At 41.7% G+C, this 22,404-nt stretch overlaps 2 protein-coding genes across 2 annotated transcripts; both read right to left on the reverse strand.

Annotated features, from left to right (window-relative positions):
* Positions 1-1,721: 1,721 nt before the first annotated feature.
* Positions 1,722-4,247, reverse strand: LOC131233886 (mitogen-activated protein kinase kinase 10). Its single transcript, XM_058230718.1, has one exon. It carries the CDS (start codon positions 3,836-3,838, stop codon positions 2,849-2,851), a length of 990 nt encoding a protein of 329 aa, XP_058086701.1. The 5' UTR covers positions 3,839-4,247; the 3' UTR covers positions 1,722-2,848.
* A 7,837-nt stretch (positions 4,248-12,084) lies between these two features.
* On the reverse strand, positions 12,085-21,964 carry LOC131232580 (heat stress transcription factor A-1). The gene is made up of 2 exons (XM_058228902.1): positions 21,485-21,964; positions 12,085-13,849 (listed from the first exon to the last, which is right to left on the reverse strand). Exons 1-2 carry the CDS (start codon positions 21,716-21,718, stop codon positions 12,557-12,559), a joined length of 1,527 nt encoding a protein of 508 aa, XP_058084885.1. The 5' UTR covers positions 21,719-21,964; the 3' UTR covers positions 12,085-12,556.
* Between the last annotated feature and the right edge of the window lie 440 nt (positions 21,965-22,404).

Here is a 22,404-nt window from a genome sequence, read left to right on the forward strand (position 1 = left end):
TAGATTATGTTAGGACATGGGCCCAAAAATAAGACAGATCCAAAACTCTAGCGGCCACGTAATATGAAAAACTACAGATTGAACGTCCGTTGTTGAAACATTGGTGGGGCCACAAAAGTTTTGTATCAGGCTAATATCTTTGTTTTTAAAAGAGGTTTCAACCATGACCACTCTTTCCACAACCCATATTAGCCGTGGATCTACCTTATTTTTTGGCCGGTCCTAACAATCACCACTATTTACAGTGGTGTGGTCCACAACGTTTTATGTGTATAATGCCAGCGTTACGAGGATTAATTACGACCTTAAATTATGCTACCCCGGTACCATTGGACGCGGATTAGCTACTAAAGTGATGTCACTACGGTATGTGAGCCAAACGATGATGTATGTGTTTTATCCATACCGTCCATCCATTTGGAGAGATCATTTTATGGCATGGGACAAAGAATGATTCAAATCCAAAGCTCAAGTGGACCCACCATAGAAGAAAGTGGGGATTGAATGCCTACCCTTAAAAACATCTTGAGGCCACAAAAGCTGTCGATCGAGTTGATATTTTTGTTTTCCCTTATTCCATGTTTTTGTTAACTTATAAATAGGTTGGATCTCGAATAGAGATCATGGTGGGCCCATGAAGGTTTCAACAGTGGTCATCATTGTCCCCACTGATTTCTGTGGTGTGGTTCACTTGAGCTTTGGATCTGCCTAAACCTTTGGCTCATGCCCTAAAAGGACCTCTCCAAATGGATGAATGATATGGATATAATACATACATCATGGTGGGGCTCACAGAACGTGGTGATATCACTTCATTAACGAGTTACCATCGGGTTCAGTAGCTAATCCGCGGCTGCTAGCATTACGAGCATCAACTACCACCTTAAATTACGCTCGATAGTAGTGTTTTGGGTGTTCTGGAGACAGGTATAACATGGACTCCCACTCCTGATTTTTTTTTTTGGGCCTACTCTGATATATGTGTGTGAGATCCACTTTGACCATTGGATGTGTAATCAAGTAATAAGCCTACACCCAATAAATCAGGCTAACCCGTGATTCAGATGGGCCACACCAATGAGAATAATTAGGAGAGAGACAACCACCCTTGATTTTTATAGGGCCCATCATGATGAAACTGTGGAATCTATTCCAATCATTAGATGTCACGTCAAAAGTAAGCATAGGTCCCAAAAATCAGGTTTATATATGATTCATATGAGCCACTCTATGGGAAACTGTTTGGAGGGTGAACCTTTCCATGTATACTAATTCCAATCGTGTGGTCCTCTTGGACACTACCAATGGGGATAAATTTTATGACCTTGATCTAAGGTTGAGTGGCATAAGTGATGGTCAGGGTTGATTTTATAACACCGTGATGGGACTCACTCAAGCCGTGGCCACTTTTCCATGCTAAATTGAAATTAGGGTGCAGTGAAAACATTTACTTACATTAATTAAGAAGAAATTTTCATTAAATGCATAGCTAGTTGGACGAAAACGTAATATCCAACTAGTTGTGTGTGATCATTACTCTATTGATAGATATGTTAGTTAGAATTGTATTGAGTAATATAAAATAGAAGAATTATCTTAAAATTGTTTGGTGACGTGTGCATGAGGTTGTGGGTTCAATTCCCACTTCCCATTTACATTTTACATTTTACTAATAATTTCACTGTGACTCGCTGGTTTGAGTCACCACGAGTTGTGTTGAGTCAACTGAGTGGTCAAGTTGATTTGATGAGTCAAGATCAAGTCAGACCTATAACTGAATTTCCAAGAGAGTTGGCTCAAAATCTCGCTGAGGCGAGTTGACTCAGCTGAGTTTCGAGTCAAGTGAGTGAGTTTTAGAAATATGGCAAGAAGGGGCCAGGTCAGTAACCTGGATTGATTTGTGGTCAGCCGTTTTTCTTGATTAAATGTACCACTACCTGATGGAGCTTGTACCTACAACCTCCACTAAGATGTCAAATGTCCCATCCACTTGTTTGAGTTGTTTTGTTTTCTTAGTCCTTTTATTCTATTTCTTTTTATTCAGTAATGCATTGATTAGAGCTCCTGGTTTGGACCATTTGGACTGGTGGTTCGATTGGGTCGAGTCTGGGTTTTAAAACATTGCATCTGACCTACTGGTCATAGATGTCTTCATGGACTGGGTCGAAGCTTGTACAGCAGACCCAGTTGCTGGGTCTTTGAGACGATGCAAGCCCATGTCCAACCCAATTATCTTTTGAGCCTAGAATTCAGGCCTGGGCCTAACCCATAAGGTTGAGGCTCAGCCCCAAAGTAGCCAAAAAAGGGGGGCCAACCCAGCCCAGTTGCCTCCCAAGCCCTGATAGCAAGTAATCAGGTGAGAATCGGAAGGTGGATAATGTCTTTTACGGCCTTCATCTCAGTTAATACATGGCCGAGGTCCCTGGAGAAGTGATGAACTGCGGCTGCCAGTGTCTGGCCCTCAGCCCCTCCCCATAAACACACTCCAAGTTGCCGTTTGCCCATGTCCCTGATCCATATAAGGACCCCTGCGTTTCATCATCAGATGATCATCAACCAATCTTGACCGATGCCTGAAAGAACCTGCACGTACTCCATTTCCACCGTGCATGTGTGGCCCACCCTAACGGGTAGAAGCAATGGCCCCACGCCTACCAAAAAGACCAAAAAAAAAAAAGAAGAGAAAAAAAAGTATCAGTGACTCTCCATTGAAATGAATAGAAATGGCCATATGAAACAGTATCTGTGAGGAGGATTTTATAACAAATTATTAAAACACCCCCACACAAATAATAATTCAAAATGCCAAAAAAGAAAAAGAAAAAAAAGGAATGAAAGAAATAAACGATCATTCATCAAAATCATTAGTCCATCCTTCAGAACGTTCCACGAAAGGATGGTTGAGAAGATCCTGCACCGTGGCCCTTCTCGTCCAGTCCTTTTCCAAGCACCGCCTCACGAAGTTCCCGAACTCTGGTGATGCTGTGTCAGGCACCTCCGGAGGGTCACCGAAGCATATGGCGCACATTAGCGTCGCCCAGTCTGGCCTCTGCCCCACCGAGATCAATGGGAAGTGGCCCACATGGCATTCCAGCAGCACCACCCCGAGGGCCCACACATCCCCAGCGAATCCATTGTATGAACCCTCACAACGGTCGGGGTCGAACCTCTCTGGGCTCATGTACGCGAATGTCCCCACGTACGAGGAGCAATGTGCATTCCTCTCCACTACTCGGCTCGAACCGAAATCTGCTATCTTCACCTCCCAACGGTCATTGATAAGCAAATTTGATGGTTTGATGTCCCTGTGGACGACGAGCAAGCCGTGCAGGTACCTGAGCCCCTCTAAGACCCGCCATGCAACGTATGAGATGAGTTTCTCTGGCAGCCTCTGCCGGGCCCGCAGCACATCGTGCAGGGATCCCCTATCCATGAGCTCCATCAAGAAGCAGATGTCGCCGTCGTCACCGTTGAACACACCGTGACACCTGACGACGAAGGGGGAGTCGACCTGCTTGAGGATGTCGGCCTCGCGATTAGCCTGCTGCGAGCCAGCAGCTGCGTCTGGCCCCAGCCTGAGGACTTTGAGCGCGAAGACCTCTGAGGTCCAGCGGTGCTGGACCTTATAGACTGTGCCACCATTGCCGTGGCCTATGACCTCCAGCTTCTTGAGGTCGGACAGGGCCTGAATTCCCGGTGGGGAGTCCAGCGATGGGGGTAACGGGTGCGAGTCCGGCGATGGCAGCAGAAATTTGTGGTGGATTTCCAGAGCGAGCGTTTGGGTTGGCAATGGGAGTTTTAGTGGTTGATGATTCCTCTTTTCTCTCCGAAATGCCATTTCAGACTCTTTATCTCTATCAGAGCGAATGCAAACGCAAAATGCGATCTGTCAGGTGGTGTAGGAAACTATTAATAGGTGTGAGGAGTACGGGATTTAGAGGAACGATCCGAGCGATTGGGGGGCGGGTGAGTTTTTTGAGGTGACGTCAGCACATATATTGGCTGAGAGGGGTCTTGTCGTTATTGTCGAGTTCTGGAGGACCGTTCTTTGAGTGCCACGTGCTTTTCACGGCCAGGGAGTTTGTGGGCCCATTGAAGGGTCCGTTATCGTCTCTCCCCAACTCCTCTCTCCCCTTTCCTTTAAGCGTCTTAGACGTGTGTGCGCCTTTCCTTTAACACCTGTTACACAGGGAGTCCATGTAACAAAAATCAGTGGAGCCCACTGTTATGTGTCGTGTGACATCCACTCCATCCATCAGTTTTGCCAGCCAAACAACTAGGAAAATTCAAAGCGCAATCGGGCCATTCACCGCAGTAAAAACAGAGGATAGGGGCGGCTATTGAAATTTCCACCGTAATGTATATGTTTTATCCATGCAGTTCATCTATTTTGATAGATCATTTTATAGAAGGGTCAAGAAGAACAGACCACAGGAAGCAGTGGGGATGGAACTCCTACCGTTGAAAACTTCCTAAGCCCACCCTGATGTTTATTTTCCATCCAACGTGTTGATATGGTCACATATACGACCTGAAAGAAGGGAAAACAGATAAACATAAATATCAACTTGATCCCAAACTTGTGCCCCGAGAAGTTTTCAATGCTTCATGTAGGGTAGACCACTTGAGCCTTCAATCTGCCTCCTCTTTGGCTCATGCCCTAAAATGATCCATGGAAAGAATGAATGGCGCGGAGAAATGATCCATGGGAATAATGGCGTGGATAAAATATACACATCAATCATGATGACCTCATAGAACTACTGACAGGACCATACGTCTCTAGCTAGGTCTGGAGGGGGTAGTATCCGAACCGCCTCCGTGGGACTCACCCATAAATATAACGGTGAGCCAACTGTGGGCGTCCGCTACGAGAGACAAATGTATTAGATAAGCTCATCGTAGTAAACTCGCGTCCGTCTCGGACCGTAATCATCTACGACTATACAACAACTGTTTTGCGCCGCGCGTAAATAATAACCCAGGTCCTGTGGGGTGCGCCATGTTGTATATGCTGGGTGCACTCCACTCCGTCCATCGGATGAAATCCCTTAGGCCTTACATGCAAAAAAGACCGATGAAAGATGCACAACATGGTGGCCCCACATCGACAGTGCAGGTGGCCACGTACATGCACCATGGATGGAGCACGTGCCCAAAAACATACAGATCAAACCATCTCAATTACGCAAGTGGATGATTGAAACAGCGGCGAACAAATTGTCAAGGCCGTTTGGTAAGCTTGAATCTTGTACTATGTTCCATGCACAATAGGGCCCGCAATCTGAATGGTCTGGATTTCCATAAACATATTGTGCATGTAGAAGATGAGAGCAATCCACTTGTTAAATAAATAAATAAATAAAACAGAGAGAGAAACTAGCCGCCTTGAGTGCCAAATAGTAACTGACACGCGTCAATACGAGGTTGTCGGACTAGAACCGTCTGCCACGCCAGTTCTACCCAGAGCGTAAAACACCCTATCTATGCGCGGAAATGGATTGTCTACTCCCCCCAACACCAGCCCCGTGGCTGATGGTCGGTGCTCTGTGGGCCTCACCATGATGTATGTGTTTCATCCATTCCGTTCATCCATTTTTTAAGATCATTTTAGGGATTTACACCAAGAATTAGAGGGATATAAATCTCATGTGGACCACACCACATGAAAACAACAGTGATTGGATATCCACCATTAAAATCCTTCTATGCGCTCCTCTATGTTGTATATGTGAAATCAAATCCGTCCATAAGGGGGAGAGAACCATTATTCGAACCGCATATACAAACGATAAAACGTTACTAAGGCCGCTAAGTGTTCACGCGGGCTGGCCTTCCTTAGTTTTTTTTTTTTTTTTTCTGTTAGTTTTGTCTTTTAGTACATAAAATCACGGAGTGGATTTTACATCTACATCATGGTGGGGCCCACAGACTTGGGTTTGTAATAGAGGTTTCCGGTCCTAGGGTGTAGGCCATAGCCATAAGAGCGGATTTGCTACTCCCGATATTTCGGATCACCGTATCATGATATCGCCGAAATCGACGCGAATCCAAACAGCTCCCCTTTTCCGTTATAGGCCATTCGTGGCAAGCTCGTGAGTAGGGCTGTAACGGGCCGTGCCGGGGGTTGGTCTCGGCCTGTGTTTTGAATGGTTTCGGTCGGGCCTTCGGGCCATTGTACTCAAAATTTTGAATTTGCAGTCCCGAGCCCGGCCCATTGAAACCCCTACACGTGTACTAATAGTTCTCCGTTCCCTGTCCACGTGCACATACCTCTCCGTACCACATCCGGACGCCTCATCGAGGAACGGATTGCGTACACCCACGGCTCGTCCAGGACAGGGGCTGTGAGGGGCCACCGTGATGTATGGGTTTATCCATACCGTACATTCATTTTGCCATATCATTTTAGGTTACAAGCCAAAAAATGAAGAGTTCCAAGACTCTAACGGTACCACTAACTGGGGGATTAAACACCTACCATTGAAAATTTTCTAAGGCCAGGGAAGTTATGGATCAAGCTGATATATGTGTTTTCCCTTCATACAGGTGTATATGACCTTATGATAACCATCACGGTGAGTTCTGACAAGGTTTCAACGGTGGGTGTCATTATGACAGCTGCTTGAGTCTTTGGATCTGCTTCATTTTTAGGCTTGTTGTATGGTAAAATGATACGTCAAAATAAATGGACGACGCGATAAAACCCATCCATCACGGCCACATCATAGCCTATGCCCATTCCTATCTAGACCTCACGGGGTTAGTACTCAATCCGCGTCCCTCGTCGGGCGGGGAACATCACAAATGGACCATCGCCCTCCGATCAGGCTGTCTGACATTCCCAACCCCACCCTCTAATATAGGGAGTTATTTCATACTCTGGTGGAGTATGATTGATATACGGGCACCCAAAATCGTACACGAGTCATATTTTGGCTCAAATCCTCAAATCAAATGGACACAATTGTGGAGCCACTGTGGCTCTGTCTCATTAGAACAATCCTGACCCCTAAAATCTTGGACGCTTGATTGTTAAAGCAGGGCTATAGAATATTTTTGGATTATAGGGGGTGTTGGGATGGTGAGTTGTACTTTTCACAGGCTCTACTCATGCCTCCGGTGCCTTATCTTGGTCTCTACTTGTTGAACCGGTTGTATGACTGGTAAACATGAAAAGTATAGTATATTTAGCTTCCGACGTCTTATGATCCCTTATCTCTTAAGTTTGTGCGGTTCACTTCTTTATATTTATTTTTGACACCTTGACCTGTACCAATAGAAAACAGACATGTGTTGACATTACGTGATTTGTACTCACCGAAATTTTACTTATGCTTGAAGATATGTTCAATGGATTTGTCTTTGACAATATACATTTCATTATTAATACAACCGCATAGGTCTTTATACACTTCGTTAAAAGGGAATGAATCAACACATGTCATATGGTCACAATTAACAAGCCAATTAATGAGGCAGTATGCCCTATGCGCATATAAAGACCCACCAAGTGAGAACAAATCATATCACAAATGTAGTTATAATATATTTAGTAAAGCTACCTCTTATAGTCTTTATCAAATGAGAGATTTTTCTAAAGAGATTTAGAAAATTTTCAAAGGCCTTGAAGATCCTGAATGCTCGAAGATCGGATCAATATCTAAACAAATTCGATTTTAGTTTGGACTCGACTTAGAAAACCGAACATCAGGCAAATCGGGTCCCAAGCCATATAATAATTGAAACTAAGAGAATAGGGGAGCTCGATTAAAAATCCGAGCCAACTCATTTGATAACATATCAGTATGAGGTGGATCCATGCCATTTAATCCCTCAAGCACTCCAAACCATCACGGAGCGAGGCGTTAAATGTAGGAGGTGGTTTGATTAGGCCATCCAACTGCATGATCATGATCGATTTTAAGGTCCGGGATTAGTGATAGACGCTCTCCTGATTGATCTCAAATCCGATTAGTAGGCCACGAAAATCTCACATAAAGGGGTTAACTACAAGAAAACGATCCAAGACGCCAACAATTTTGGTTCTATTCGCAAATCTTCCTATTCAGAATATATGCTAAAACGCAAAAGATTTGGGATTAGCAAGGAAACATAGCAAAAGTTTAGCTACCTCAATAAGCTATAAAAGGAGCACCAAAAAAGAAACTCAAGATCCAACGTCAAACACAAACATCTTTACTTTTATCTTAGCATGCCCTAGCTTAGTTCTAACATAAATTGCTAGTGTCTAGTGTTCATCTTTATCATACCATAGGATTAGATTAAATGTCAAGAACTCTAAATTTCTAGATTATGATCAAATGAGTTCTTATTTAGGTGATCACATGTTTTTGGTCACATTTTTTGCACTATTCACCTTAATTATTTGTTCTTATAAATAAATTAGATATTTATCTCTTGTTTGTTTACTTTTTAGGTTATTTTTAAGACTTTGTCGATTATAGTAGACCACATATTCAATTAGTTAAATTGTCATTGTTCAACCTTTCTTTTATTCATGTGTTCATCTTTATTCTTTTATTAATTTATTGCTTTTACAAGTAAAAAAACAAGTCCTTAAATACAAAGAAAAAAAAAATCCATAAGGACTAACCCTCATCCTTTTACAAATCACATGATCGTTGATCACAACCGATGGTTGAAAGGAAAGTTGAATTGCACGACCAGTCGTTAATCAGTCTAACTCAACGCATGGGACATCAGCGTTCAATCAATCATTGAGTCGAGTATGATTCCAGTACGTCCACACTTCTTAATCACACACAAAATCTAAATACAAACCCTCGATCACATGTGTAGCTTCGTATTTGATTAAATTTAGCCAACATCACTTTTATTGTCCATTGTCCATCACATGGGCCCAACCTTTTGATGTGGACCGTTCAATATATTGGGCCCACCTTGGCCCTGTCTTCAATGTGAACCATCCACTATGTGGGACCTACCTTCAATGTTTGCAAGGCCTGACTTTGATGCGTGTTATCCTTCATGTCTGGCCCACCTTGAATGTAGACCGTTCATTGTGTTGGCCTGTGTTTAATGTGGACCATCCATCATGTGGAGCCCAACTTCAAAGTGGGCCGTCTATCAAGTGAGGCCCGCCTTGGATGTGGTCATTCATTATTAGGAGCCGACCTTTGATGTGGACTGTCCATTATGTGGGGATATGAATTATTGATCATGTCGGGCCACCTTCAATATCTACCGCGCCTCATGCAAAGCCCACCTTTTATATGGACGATCGTGTGGGCCCCACTTTCAATGTGAGTCCTTCGTCATGCGGGGCCTACTTTGAATGTGAGTCATTTATCATTAGGTGCCTACCTTTAATGTGCCATTACTGGGCTCACCTTGATGTGGGTCATCCATGATGGAGGCCCACCTTTGATTTGGACTATCAATCATGTGGACCCCACCTTTGATGTGGACCAGCTATTATGTGGGGCCTCCTTTAATATGAACCATCCATCACGTGGAGAGATATATAAGTAAAAAAGCGGGGAAAAAAAGAAAAACTAAAAATCTTGGGGAGTTAACTTGCATCATATCAGCAAGTTTTCCAACGATGCTCATGGAGCTAAATAAAATAACTTATTAACTTACATAAGTTAAAAAAGTTACTTATTGAGTGGTTTTGAAACCGAGCTTAACTTTCAGTAGATATCCTCCAAGATGGTCAAAAAGTTTATAAATGAAGCAAAATTTTCTCAACTGGAACCGTTATTTTGGACAGTTTAATTAACCCTACGTGGGTGTTGCATGTACGAAAATTTTGAATAATTTCTAAATGCTTGCATATCATCCACCACACTTCCAAAGCATCAAAATTTCCCCTTCTCTCTCTTTTCTTTTTCTTTTTCCTTTTTTTTTTTAAAAAAAATAAATAAATAAATAAAATTGGGCTTGCTTTTTGCGAATTTTTTCCCTCCAATCCAAGCCATCAGGATCTTGCAACAGGCCTGAATTATTATTATTATTATTATTATTATTTGGTTCGGCCAATCAATGGTAAGAGAATAAGCCAGCTGTATGGATCTGCAAAGGATCTACAATCTGCTAGGTGACATTAACACGATTTTTTCAGCAAACGTTATTTCCATTTTCATGAAAATGTTAAAAAGTCGGGTGAAAAAAAAAGTTTACAGTTTTCATCCTATAAATGAAATGGATTTCCGCATATGTCATGTTTTCATTTATACAGTCTTCCAGAGGATTCCACCAATCCAAACAGCTTCCCTCCTTCACTTTTAAAACAAGCACAAGGGCCCACTCATATTCAGTGCTCCAATTATCCACTGTTCATAAAATTTATTTTTAAAAAAAAAAAAAAAAAAAAACCCGACTGATTGTACCATCCTAACCGTACAAAGTCAAAAGCAACACTGATCAAAGAACCAAGTCCAAACTCAACAAGCAATATCCATTAATTTGAAAGTTGGACTTCAGCTTACCAGCAACGGGATGAGCCAGATGGTAAAGAAGGGTGGGCCATGCCAGATTCGACTGGGCTTTTTGAAACATATAACAGACTAAATTGGGTCTGATAATCAAAGCCCATGAGCTATAGTTTCAGCAGAGCAAACCGCCCGCAGGTAGAGATGATCTGACGATTCCAACCTTTCCCATGTTCTGAGTACTTGTGGACATATGAATCCGAGACTCTTTTGACGATGGTTACTCACAGTTGAGCATAAACGTAGCAAAAGGATATTTTTTACAGCTCACAATCAACTCCACAAATCAACGGACAAGATCATCATTTCACTGTGATTATAGGATTATAGCGCAGAGAGGATGGACAGTTCAGATTGTCTAAACAAATCAGCATTTGGGTCCCGTGAGGCCAGAGTGATCATTATTACCAAAATCAAATAGGTAGCGTTTGGATGTAACCCCAAAATGGCATTTGGTGAAATATGTCCAGCTCCAGCTCCAGCTCTAGAGGCAAGGACCTGAGTCCTTGGGAGTAGCTTTTGTATTATGGGTCATCTAAAGCGGTACTCACCAAGTGGACGGTCCTTATCCACATCTAAAGCGGTACCCACCAGGTGGACGGTCCTAATCCATATATGCCCTTTCAATATAGATGGTGGATCGTGGCTCTATGTTTCTTTATTTGGTAAACAGGTGGTCCTATCATATCATATTGTAACAGAGGAGAGACTAATCTATTGTATCAGCAAAGAGGTTTGCTCCAATACATATCCACGTATTCCATACCATACGTCAGTATTTTAAACTTTGAATCTGGGCAATCTTCCAAACCTCACTTGGTACGGTGGAAAGACACCTAGTAATAGCTCTCGATTGGATTGCTTGGCTCTTTTCGCTTTGAACATGAACGGTCAGAGTGACCTCTCTATAATCAATGGGTTGGATGGGAATCTCCCATCCAGGGGAAGCCATATCAAATAAACGGTTTGTGAAGGGCCCAAATCCAACAGCTAGAGTCCCGTTCTATCATCTTACTGTCACACGTGGAATGTAATCCAGCAAACCCCTGAGCAAAAAATGCTCTCTTTTTTTTTTTTTCCTTGTTTCGAAAGCTAGCCCCTCTGCAAAAATAGCATTTTTGGAATCTACTATTATTTCTTGGCATTTCCAAACTATGCTGCATTTTAAGGTTGATTAAAACCATTGATCTATTGAACCAACTGCTTAGATGGGCCATAGGCTAAAAAAATGACCACAGGATGCTGAATGGAAGATGAACAATGGCTCTCATTCAATGGTAGTGATCAATCTTATCACACAGCTGGGATCATTCGACCATTATGGTTTTTATATATAGTTAAAGTCATTAATACTTCCAGGGCCTTTTGGGAGTCTGGAAAATAAAAAAGGAGAGAGTGACATTCTATTTGAAAGTTATTTTCCAAGAAAGCATTAATGAGAGAGTGATGCGAAAGATTTTAAGACTTTCTATGAAAACATGTTCCTAACGGAGAAATGTCAATCAGGGGAAAATGTCATTTTCTTGGAAAGTAATTTCCACCCAAATACTTTCCAAGCTCCCAAACAGGATATAGGGAAAAAAAAAATGCAGAGTCAAAGTAATCATGGGTGCAAACAACTTCATGAGCCCATATGTATCAGATTCAGTTTGAAGTATTGCCTGAAACCAACAATATATTTTGCCTTGCATTTCGTGGGGTCTTCAACTACTACTGTGCAAAACTTAGGTGTATTGTCTGATACATATCAGGCATCACTCATGGACGATATGATACGACCAATCTTTAAACCTTCCTCTAGAAACAAAAGCTGCTCTAAACAAAGCATGAAATGCAAAGGGAATGCCTTACGCCATATAAGGGTTCTAACAGATACTCATGCTGCCTCCCTTGTGCTTCAGCTGGAAAAAATTTAGGCTCGTGTGAGGATCTCCACATGTGCAAGTGTAAGATACGGTGCGGAAGATTGCCTTCCAACTGCTAGTTGTCATACAGCACTCTAGTGAGAAGAAAACTATAGCAGAGTATTTTGATTGCCTCGAGTAAGCGAAACCAAAAGATACACATTTGATACATTGTTAGCCTTTGCTATCTGATGTAAGAAGCCCCATCTGTTCTGTGAGATGATCCATGTTCTGAGCTTTTTCCCATCCCTTTTCCTTTCCTTCTTGCATGTCTGCTTCTTTCACATTCGCTTCTTGCGTGCCCAACTCAAGCTCCTCTGTGTCGCCTGAAAGTGGGCTCACAGAAAGGAATTGTTCCCAGAAAGAATCATTTATGCCAGGAAGCCTAGGGACCTCATCGAATAAGCTATCGATGTTGGCATCACCAGAAAAAATTTCACCTTCTATGGGCATTGTCCCATCCACTCCCACAGACATAGGATCAATGAAACTGCTCGCTGCATCAGGCACAATGAATCCCTCACTCGGCATATCAACCATGCTGCTTTCCACTACAATTCCCTGCATGTCAGGGAAGTCAGGAATACCAATATCTGTTGATGGTGGGGCAATGGATTCTTGCACTCCAGATAGAACACACATATCTGGCATGGGGGCTGTTGTCACCATTTCTGATACGTTGGAGGAAGATTGGATCTCGGATATAGCAGCAGATGGGCGAATGCTGGGAAATCCTGAGGTGCTGGGCAAATATGGAATCCCCGAAGGTGGTGGTACCTCTGCAAGTGTTACTCCTGAGATCCGACTTGAAGAGCCTCCATTGCCCAGGGACTCGGATTGTGAGGGAACATTATTGATCAAAAAACTGTCGGAATTATTTGAGGTTTCGCGCCTTGGAGATGCGCTGGTCTTCAGTATTTGCATGAGCATGGCTTTTGCTGCTTCGTTCATTAGAGGCTGGTATTTAATAATCTGCCCGTCTGGAGCAGAAGCGTTTTCTTCGCCTTCAGAGCCATCTTCCTGTTTTGGGAGTCTCCGCTTTTTGTTCACTCCAGCAATGCGCCTGTTGCTATCATTCTGCTGCACCAGCTGCGCCAAAAACCCAGGACTCTGCATGGCCTTTGCCAAGAAAGACATCATCTGCTGCTGCCGCTGCTCCATCCCCTGGAGGCGCTGCACTAAGGTCTGCAACTGGTGATCTGTAGTCTGTTGCTGCTGCCTCAACCGGACTAGTTCTTGCATAAGAACGTTTTTGTCTCTTTTAAGCCTTTCAACTTCTTCCTCAAGCCCAAATTTCCCCACCTCAACACATGCCCCAACTGAGGCATTTTGTCCTTGGGGTTGTTGCGGTTGGCTATGTACATGACTGGGTTTTCGCCTGCTTATAGTCTTCAACAAATGCTTCTGACCTCTTAGAAAGCCCTCGTTTGCAAATTCCCAGCGATCTGGATCAACCTTCCTGAAACCCTGCCCGGACAAAGCGAAATCTTAATGCCTACAATATATTTGCCAACAAGCAAGTGATCAAGTTCAATAAAACTGACTAGTCTGGGACCCAAATACCATTTGCTTAATTGAGAACCAAACAAAACTCACGTGTCAGAAATTGATCAATGGGACCCACATCATCATCATCATCATCATCTAAGCCTTATCCCAACTACTAAAGGTTGGCTACATGAATCCTATTCTGCCATTCCACTTTATCAAGGACCATATGCTCAGTTAAACCACGGGAGCCACTTCTTCTTCTTCTTCTTTTCTATTCTTTTTTTCTTTCTTTCTTTCTTTTTTCTTTTTCTTGGAAGGCACCATGGGAGCCACATTTTCTCCAAAAAAAAGGTGCTCACAGAATATACAGGAAAATCTTACATATTATTGGAGTGAGAAACAAACCATCTGCTACACAGTTTTCCCAGCCTTAAACTGAAATATCAACTCTGAGTGACACGTCCAATTTGTGTTTTGTCATTGAGTTCAATAATACAAGTATGTGTCATTGAGAACAAAGCAATGACACGAGGACAAAATCTTAAGAAGGAAAGTTATATGTTGCATTCTGATGAGGACATCAGACCCTTCAAAGTTTATCAAAGACGAAGGCGGCCAACGAATACATCTTTATGGCTCGATGATGGTTCATGGCATAACCAAGGATGATTTTGAAGACCTGGTTAATGGCACAACTAAGGATGATTTGAAGATCTTACACATGTTCGTGGATTAATTGAAGGCCCCATAATAGGAGGACACATGTAGGATGAGTTAGAAGACTGATATATTACACTGGATTTTTATTTATTTATTTATTTTTTTAGAAAGCTTTGTTTTGCACATTTTTTTTCCTTTTGTTATAGGAGTAATTTAGTCATTTTCTTTTAAATCTGAATTTTATAAATAGGGTGCTTTCTACCCTAAACCTAATAATGTTTTTTTAATGAAAGCATGGTGCCTTATTTCCCTTTCTCTCTGTGGTAAGTTCTACTCTTCCCCTAATCTCCTCTTCTAAATTATATTTCTAGCCCTCCAACCTACTTCTTCTCTTTCTATGCCCAGTAATTATTATTTTTTTGTTGCTATTGACCCTGAAAATAGGAGAATTGATCCCAACCCTTTCTCAAATTTTCCAACCGTCCATATTCCAGAAATTGTTTAATTTCCGAGACTAGAGAAGCTGCATTGATTGTTGGATTGAAACCATGCAAGATCGGGAGGTCCCATCCTCACCGGATCCAATCCACGCATGATTTGAATACGGTACAACAAGATTGTGATGATGGTCTACAACCATTGCATGTACCCTTTATTATTATCTTTACTATGATGTGGAATGTGAATATTTCAATTGATTTGCTTAGTTTATTTTGATGGATACTTTTTGTGCTCACATATGCATTCTAGTTTAGACCGTCCTGCATCACATTCACAGTTTCTAACTTGCCGCCAGAGATAAAAATCTGATGAAGGAAAGAAAACTATTGTCGACATAAAACATCTTAACTGCTGGAAACATATCATGATCTTGTTAACACCATGGAAGGCATGGACTCTTGGAGTAAATTGTACAATGGTGTGCACTGATTTGTCGAGATCAATGTCACACCAGTCATTCTTAATACAGAAGTCTCATTGGTGATTGATTGGTCACTATAACAATACATAAATGATCCACAACACCATTGCGTCCAAACCAGAAGTCATCACATTACAAATGCAAGTCAAGCTTGTGAGTAGGTTGCCATTATCATCAATTATTTGGATTGAGTGGAACTCTTCAAAACTCAATCAAATGGTTCCAAGTATTATGTTACTCAAAACAAATACAGCTTACTTAGACATGCCAACTTCTTACAAAGACAGTATGTGATGCAGTTACTACCACTTTACTTTTCCGGGGCTATTTACAGAAATAGGCTATAAAATTAAATGTCTATGTCCTCACGTGTTGTTGAATTTGAAGGTTATACTTACCTAATCTAATAGTGAACAACATTTAGTCCAAAGTTTAGGATTATGACAAACAAAATATGCACATACTACACGTCATCAGGTATTATGATAACCGTTAAATTTTAAACTGTTTCAAAAGTTATGGATGGGGTGTACACTGCTACAAGTGCCAGAACGTCATATGTGGCTACACATCAAGTGCCGGGTTAACATGGCTTAAGGAAGATGCTCAGCTCCTACTACCATTCCTTCCCAAACTTCTAGGCAATACGCCACCTGCCCTCGTCAATACATCCTTCGGGCCTGCTTCGAGAAACACTATTTCTAGAAATTAATGAGAAATGAAAATTTGTTCCCTTGATTGTTTTTCAACAAGATTTTCTTGAAAAAACCATTCTTCTTTTTTTTTGAAAGATAACTGAAATTTTATAAAAAGCAAGGAAATAGCAACAAAAATAAAATGGGTGCCAAGAAGGCAGCCCAAAGAAAATTTTTCTTCTTTTCCAAATAGATTGTTTAGAAAATAGGAAATTTTTACTCAAAGACGGAAGGTGACACGTGTACACTGAAGATGGATTATGGCACACATGACCACATGCAGCACATTGGCACATGTGGGACATTGGCACGTGTGGGATGCTTGAAGATGGACGGTGACACATATTGCACGTGGCATGTTGACACTTTTAGCACATGTGAAGCACTTAAAGATGGATGGCATCACATATGGCACATGTGGTACACTTGCACATGTGGGGTGCTTGATGAGGGTGGGACACTGGGGCATCTAGCACATTGACAAACTTGACAATCGGTGGTTGTAAATGTCGCATATGTAGTACATTGGCACGTGTATGGTGCTTTAAGATGGACGGTGGCGAGTGTGCGACACTTGAATGCACATTTGCATGTGGGGCACTAAAAGGTAGTTGGTGGCACATGTTACATATGTTGTACATTGGCACATGTGAAGCACTTAAAGATGGACAGTGGTTATGTGGCGTATATGGCTCAATAGCACACATGGCGCATGTAAGGCATTTAAAGATGAGGGTGGCCTATTTTGCAAGTGGCTCATTAGAATTTGTGGCACATTGAAACATGGGTTGCTAAAAGTTGGGTGACGGCACATGTTGCACATGTGGCATCTGGCATTTTAAGATGGATGGTAGCGCATGCTATGCATGTGATACATTGATGCATGTGGGGCACTTGAAGATGGGAAGTGGCACATGTGACTACCATGAGGGGCACTTTATAAAAAGAGGGGTTATGTCCTATCATTTTCCTCAATTTCTTGGAAATGATATTTCTTGAGTCTACGTAAGGAAATGAAATGGGGGCATTTTTCAAGACATGAGAGGGAAATTGAAACAACGTTTCCAAGAAATTTACAAAAACAAACCATGGAAATGGCATTTCCTCAATTTATATTTCAAGAATCCAAATATGCCCTTGAAGTAAAATTTCAATGCTGACAAACTTGCTGTTTTGATGTCAACTGCAGCTCAAAAGTGTATGTTCACTCACATTGATCTTAGCATGGGCACAAAGTGAGATAGATAAGATGTCACTCGGACTGCCTGGTTAGGAATTGGACCGGGCAGTCAACCAGTCAAACCACTGGTTTCCTTATAAAATTGAGAATCCAAAGTAATTTAAGCTGGGTAGAGTCAGAGCGATGATCCCTCGCTTCGGCAATCATGACCTCCTGCTTTCCTTCGGAAATTTCATTTTTAGAGTCAGCTGGGTGATAGGAGGGTTTCTTCCTGATGTTACTTCTGTCCCATTCCTAAGGCACAGGAAGGAAACATGGAAGCTTTTTTTTTTTGAAAGGGGAAAATATGGGAGCTATTCCCTTTTGCTAATCTTATGCTTGGGGGGTTTGGAAAAAAAAAAAAAAAAAACAGAATTTTTTAAGACAAAGCTGCCTCAGAAGTTGCTCTTACATTTTCCATTGTCTTTATTGCACTGGGATCTACCAGATTTCGCAGGGCTCTCGATGGAGGAGAGATGAAGAAACTGGGAGGCAACAGTCCTTCATGACTGATAGAAAGTTAAGGACTGCTAATGGGCAGGGCTATGCATGTCTCGAGCTGTGCCTACTTTGGAATAGTGGATGTTATTTTGTATATCTGTTTGTAAAGTGGAGTGATGATCAGGTCACCATCCACCGTGATTTCTGTAGCCTACTCTGTTTTAATTAAAAAGTCACCGTATCAAAAAAGAAGAAGAAGTAGAAGAAGATCCCAACCTCTTTATACAGAATATTTTGGTTGTATGATCAATTACCATCTTATATATTTACTGAAGCAGACACCCCGGGTCATAGTTGGACCAGTTGGGACCAAATCGTTGATAGAAGTGGGTCTAGGTTCAAGCCGGGTTTTAAAATATTGGTGGAGACCTACAGATAATGGAATCAAAGAGTAGCTGACAAAGGAGGGATAAGTTGTGGGAACCTAGGGATAAGGCAGTAGGGATGGCAATGGATCAAGTTTGGGGTGGGTCATATAGTAGTACCAATGCACAACCTATCCGGGTTGGGATCTTGCCGGTTCCAGTCTCATTCTTGAAGACCAAGACCCAGATCCGATCAGGCCTTTGGATCTAGGTTTCGGGTTGGGTTCTAGACAAATAGGAGCACTTACATGGGCCCACCTGATGGATGAATTAGATGGAACACACAGCCACTTTAACACATGCATGGCATGTAGCTTAGGAAACCTCATCTCATTGTGGGAATGGTTAAAATATATTTAATATATATAATAGTACTATTAAAACTAGCTGGAACATACCCGGACCCAATTTTTAACCGAGGCCAAGTTGATGGACCTGGTGTTCAGGGTATCAGTGCTGTTACATGTACTGAAGACTGGGGATATATAAACGTGTCTCAATATTGCCAATATAATTGCTAATACCTGGAAAAATATTGCCAACTGAGGAAAACATTGGGGAAAGGGTGGAAAAATTCAGTGAAACTTCAGAAGATGTCACAAGGCACATGTTTACACATTTAGAAATCAAAATACTACAAAAAACAACTATACATAATAAGTTTCCATTTACTAGGAGCATAAACCATATGCCGCTGAAAAGGATAAAACATTGCAGTTATAACCAAAATGAGTTCTTGTCATTCACATACAATGCATGTAATAAAATATAAACAAAAGGGAATGGTCGATGTCACCTAAAGGACAAAATTCTCCAAAAAAATCTAGAAAAAATTATGAAAAATTCAATTTCTGGAAAATTTTGAGGAATTCTTGTGAATTTCTGGATGTCTCCCTGGTATCAACTATAATATCGCTGGTATCACCAACACTACGGAAGCTATATACCAGGATCGATGGAAAACATTGGCAATATCGACCATACTTTTAGGCCAGAAGATCCACAAAGTGTGGACAACCTAATGTCTCATTCACGCATGCCATATAGGAACTCTGCACTGACATTTAGATGGGTAAGGCTATACATGCAATTGGGCTTAGAAAACCACTATGAAATGGGCTACAATGTTACGATTAATGTGTTTTCATAGGTTGTTGTAATGTTAGATTGTCGGGATTCATGAGAAAAGTTGTGGCCAAATTTTAACACTGGCCACCAACCGAACACAACCCTCCTTTACCCAGGCACGGACTAAAGTGGAGTATATGGAATGAAATTTAACAATAGGAATGGAATAAAGGAATTATTTAATATGACCAAGAATATTTATGATATGTTGGGTCAATAATTCATGGAGTGGAAAGAGTGAGAAGGATGTTCCTCATAGAATAGACTTCAATGAACGAAATGGAGACGTCCCTCTAGAGTTCCATGTGATCAACGCATACAAAGGTACCATAATGATAACAGTGCCCGTAACGGCCACCACCATTACCTTTACGACCGTGGCTAGAACGGCTGCAACGGTCCCTACAACAGCCATTACGACCTTTTTTACTTTCTTGCCAAAAAAAAAAACTGTTTCGGCCCAGTTATGAGGTCATTACAGGCCATTTTTTTTTTCTGTTACGGTTGTTCGGCCCTGTAACACATAACAGTTACCATCATTACTGTTACATGACGACCATTGTGCAACTGTTTTGGCATGCCATGATGCATACCAATCAAAGTAAAGTACATTATAGCTATAAGGTCACTAGGTCAGCCATGTCTTACAAGACAGAGTGTTGGGTAGTTAAGGAACAAAATGTTCATAGGATGAGCATAGCTGCATGAGGATGTTGAGATGGATGAGTGGCAAGCTGAGGAGGACGGAATAAGAAACCAATGCATTCGCTTAGGAGTAGCACCAATAGGTAATAGGATGGGGGAAAGTAGACTTAAATGGCTTTGCCATGTGCTACACTCTACAGAGACAAAAAATTGTCGCTTCAAGTTGAAGACTCTAAAGGGGCAAGGGGAAGACCCAAAGGGACGTGGGTGGAGGTAGTAAGAAAATACATGGTGGCCTATGGTTTAACTAGGGATACGATGCTTGATAGAGTGGAATGGAGGAACAAGATTTGTGTAGCCGACCCCAAATAACTGGGATAAGGCTTGATGATGAGGAGGGTATTGAAGGTTATAGCTGTCTAATAGCAAACTAAATCGATAGTCAAAAGTGAGGATTATGATCGACAAGATAATACTCATTTACATATAAGTATATATAACATTAGATCTTAAACTGTTTTAACATTTTGGGTACACACAGAAACAGTGGCCATTGGCCTATAAGTACAAATACATGATACATGCACCTATATTGAAGCGCATGGGTAACATAACATGGCTTAAGAAAGATATCCATCCCCTCTATTATTTTCTTCCAGAAGTTTTGCCGCCTGCCTTCATCTATATTGGTGGGCCCATTATAAAATCCTTCAAAAGTAAAATGTCAGCGGTGATATACTTGCTGTTCTGGCATCAATTTTAACTTGAAAGCTGCATGTTGCTTAGATTCAATCTTTTCATAGAGACACGGTTCAATGTATCGAAATGTAGGAATACAGAATCGTGGAATAGAGGCCACCATCAAACACTACTTAAAGGCTCCACTGGCTGTTTCTCTAACAAGAAGAAGATGTCTCGGGTCACAGGGTACAAATGCTAAACCTTCCATATATATAAATTGCCACAATTTAAAAAATAAATAAATAAATAAAACACACACACACACACTTTGAAAAACATATCCAATTGTAACAAGAAAAGTTGCGGAGGGCATGGGATGAAAGTCGTTTTTCATGGTGACAAGATCACATGATCAAATCACAGGCCAGATGAGAAAGAAGATCTACTTATATCAAGAGACTCAAAACTCGACTCCATGCCCAATTGGGACACAATCGCCATTCCATCAATGTGAAAGGCCCCACAAGTGGTGGCAGCCCTAAAATACTTCTCCGTTTTCAATTATCGAAACCCTAAAATATTTATCCTGTTTCCGTTGAATGTTACTCAGATCTCTATCCATCGGCCACTGATCGAAGAGGTAGGAATTAGGATGTGTTAACATGGAGGAATTTTGAGACACCCAATTCACGGCAGGGCCTAATAAATCAACGGTTGCCATGATATATACACACAAGAGAACCAGACAAGAACTGAAACAATTCACAGTCGAAAGAGATTACGCTGCCCCCTTACGTATGTATTCAATTGCCTGACGAAGCTGGAGAAGTTATTGTGCTTGAAGTATTTGGGCAGAAGAACCTTCTGGAACTCCGGCGGGTCCCACACGACGAAGCTATTGTTCCCGGCGCTCCAGGAGACGATCGCGTCCGTCGACGGATCGTCCACCATGTCATATGTCTTGCTAAGGAACGGCGGGGGGGCGTTCGCGTTCGGGATGTTACTGCTGTTGCCATGAGTTCCGTCCATATCCGGCCACACGGAGATCAGACGGTCGACATCGATTCGATAGCGGGGAGGAACATCAAAGAAAGAGAAACCAAATTTCGAGATGGAACGGGAATCTTGGAATTAGGGTTTAGAAGAGGGATTCATTGGATGAAAAAAGGGCAATTTAGGGAATATAGTTCTTTAATGGCGGAAGGGCGAGGAGTAAATAAAAAACCCCAGATTGCGGGGAAGGTCGTACGGTCTCCGAGTGCATTTTATTTCTTTTCTTTTTCCTTTGTGGTTTTTTTTTTTTTTTTTTTTAAGATTTTTGGAGAGAGAAATGATCTTATGGGCTAAAGTGTATATGGAAATCTTTCGCATGCACCTAGTTGTTTTTTGGAATTTTTTTACATTTATATCATCCATCTGGACCGTCCATAAGGTGCAGCTTACTGGCAAAAATTACAATGATTGGGTTATCCAGATCTTAATTCAGTGTCATGAAAAAAATGGACGGACAATATCGTTCAATGAAGATATGTCCAGTCACGAATATTTCAGACCATCCGATTGCAGTTATTTTTACAGTTAGTGAAAGAAGTGGGGACTGGAGCTTATGAACAGTCCAGATAGGTGCTATGGATGCCAACAAGTATATATGCAAAGAGTCCGGATCCTCTGTTTTCAGGTCAACAGAAAATTCCTGTACTCATATGGGAAAAAGG

This window comes from Magnolia sinica, chromosome 18, assembly GCF_029962835.1.
Source record: "Magnolia sinica isolate HGM2019 chromosome 18, MsV1, whole genome shotgun sequence".
In the NCBI taxonomy this organism is placed as follows: domain Eukaryota; kingdom Viridiplantae; phylum Streptophyta; class Magnoliopsida; order Magnoliales; family Magnoliaceae; genus Magnolia; species Magnolia sinica.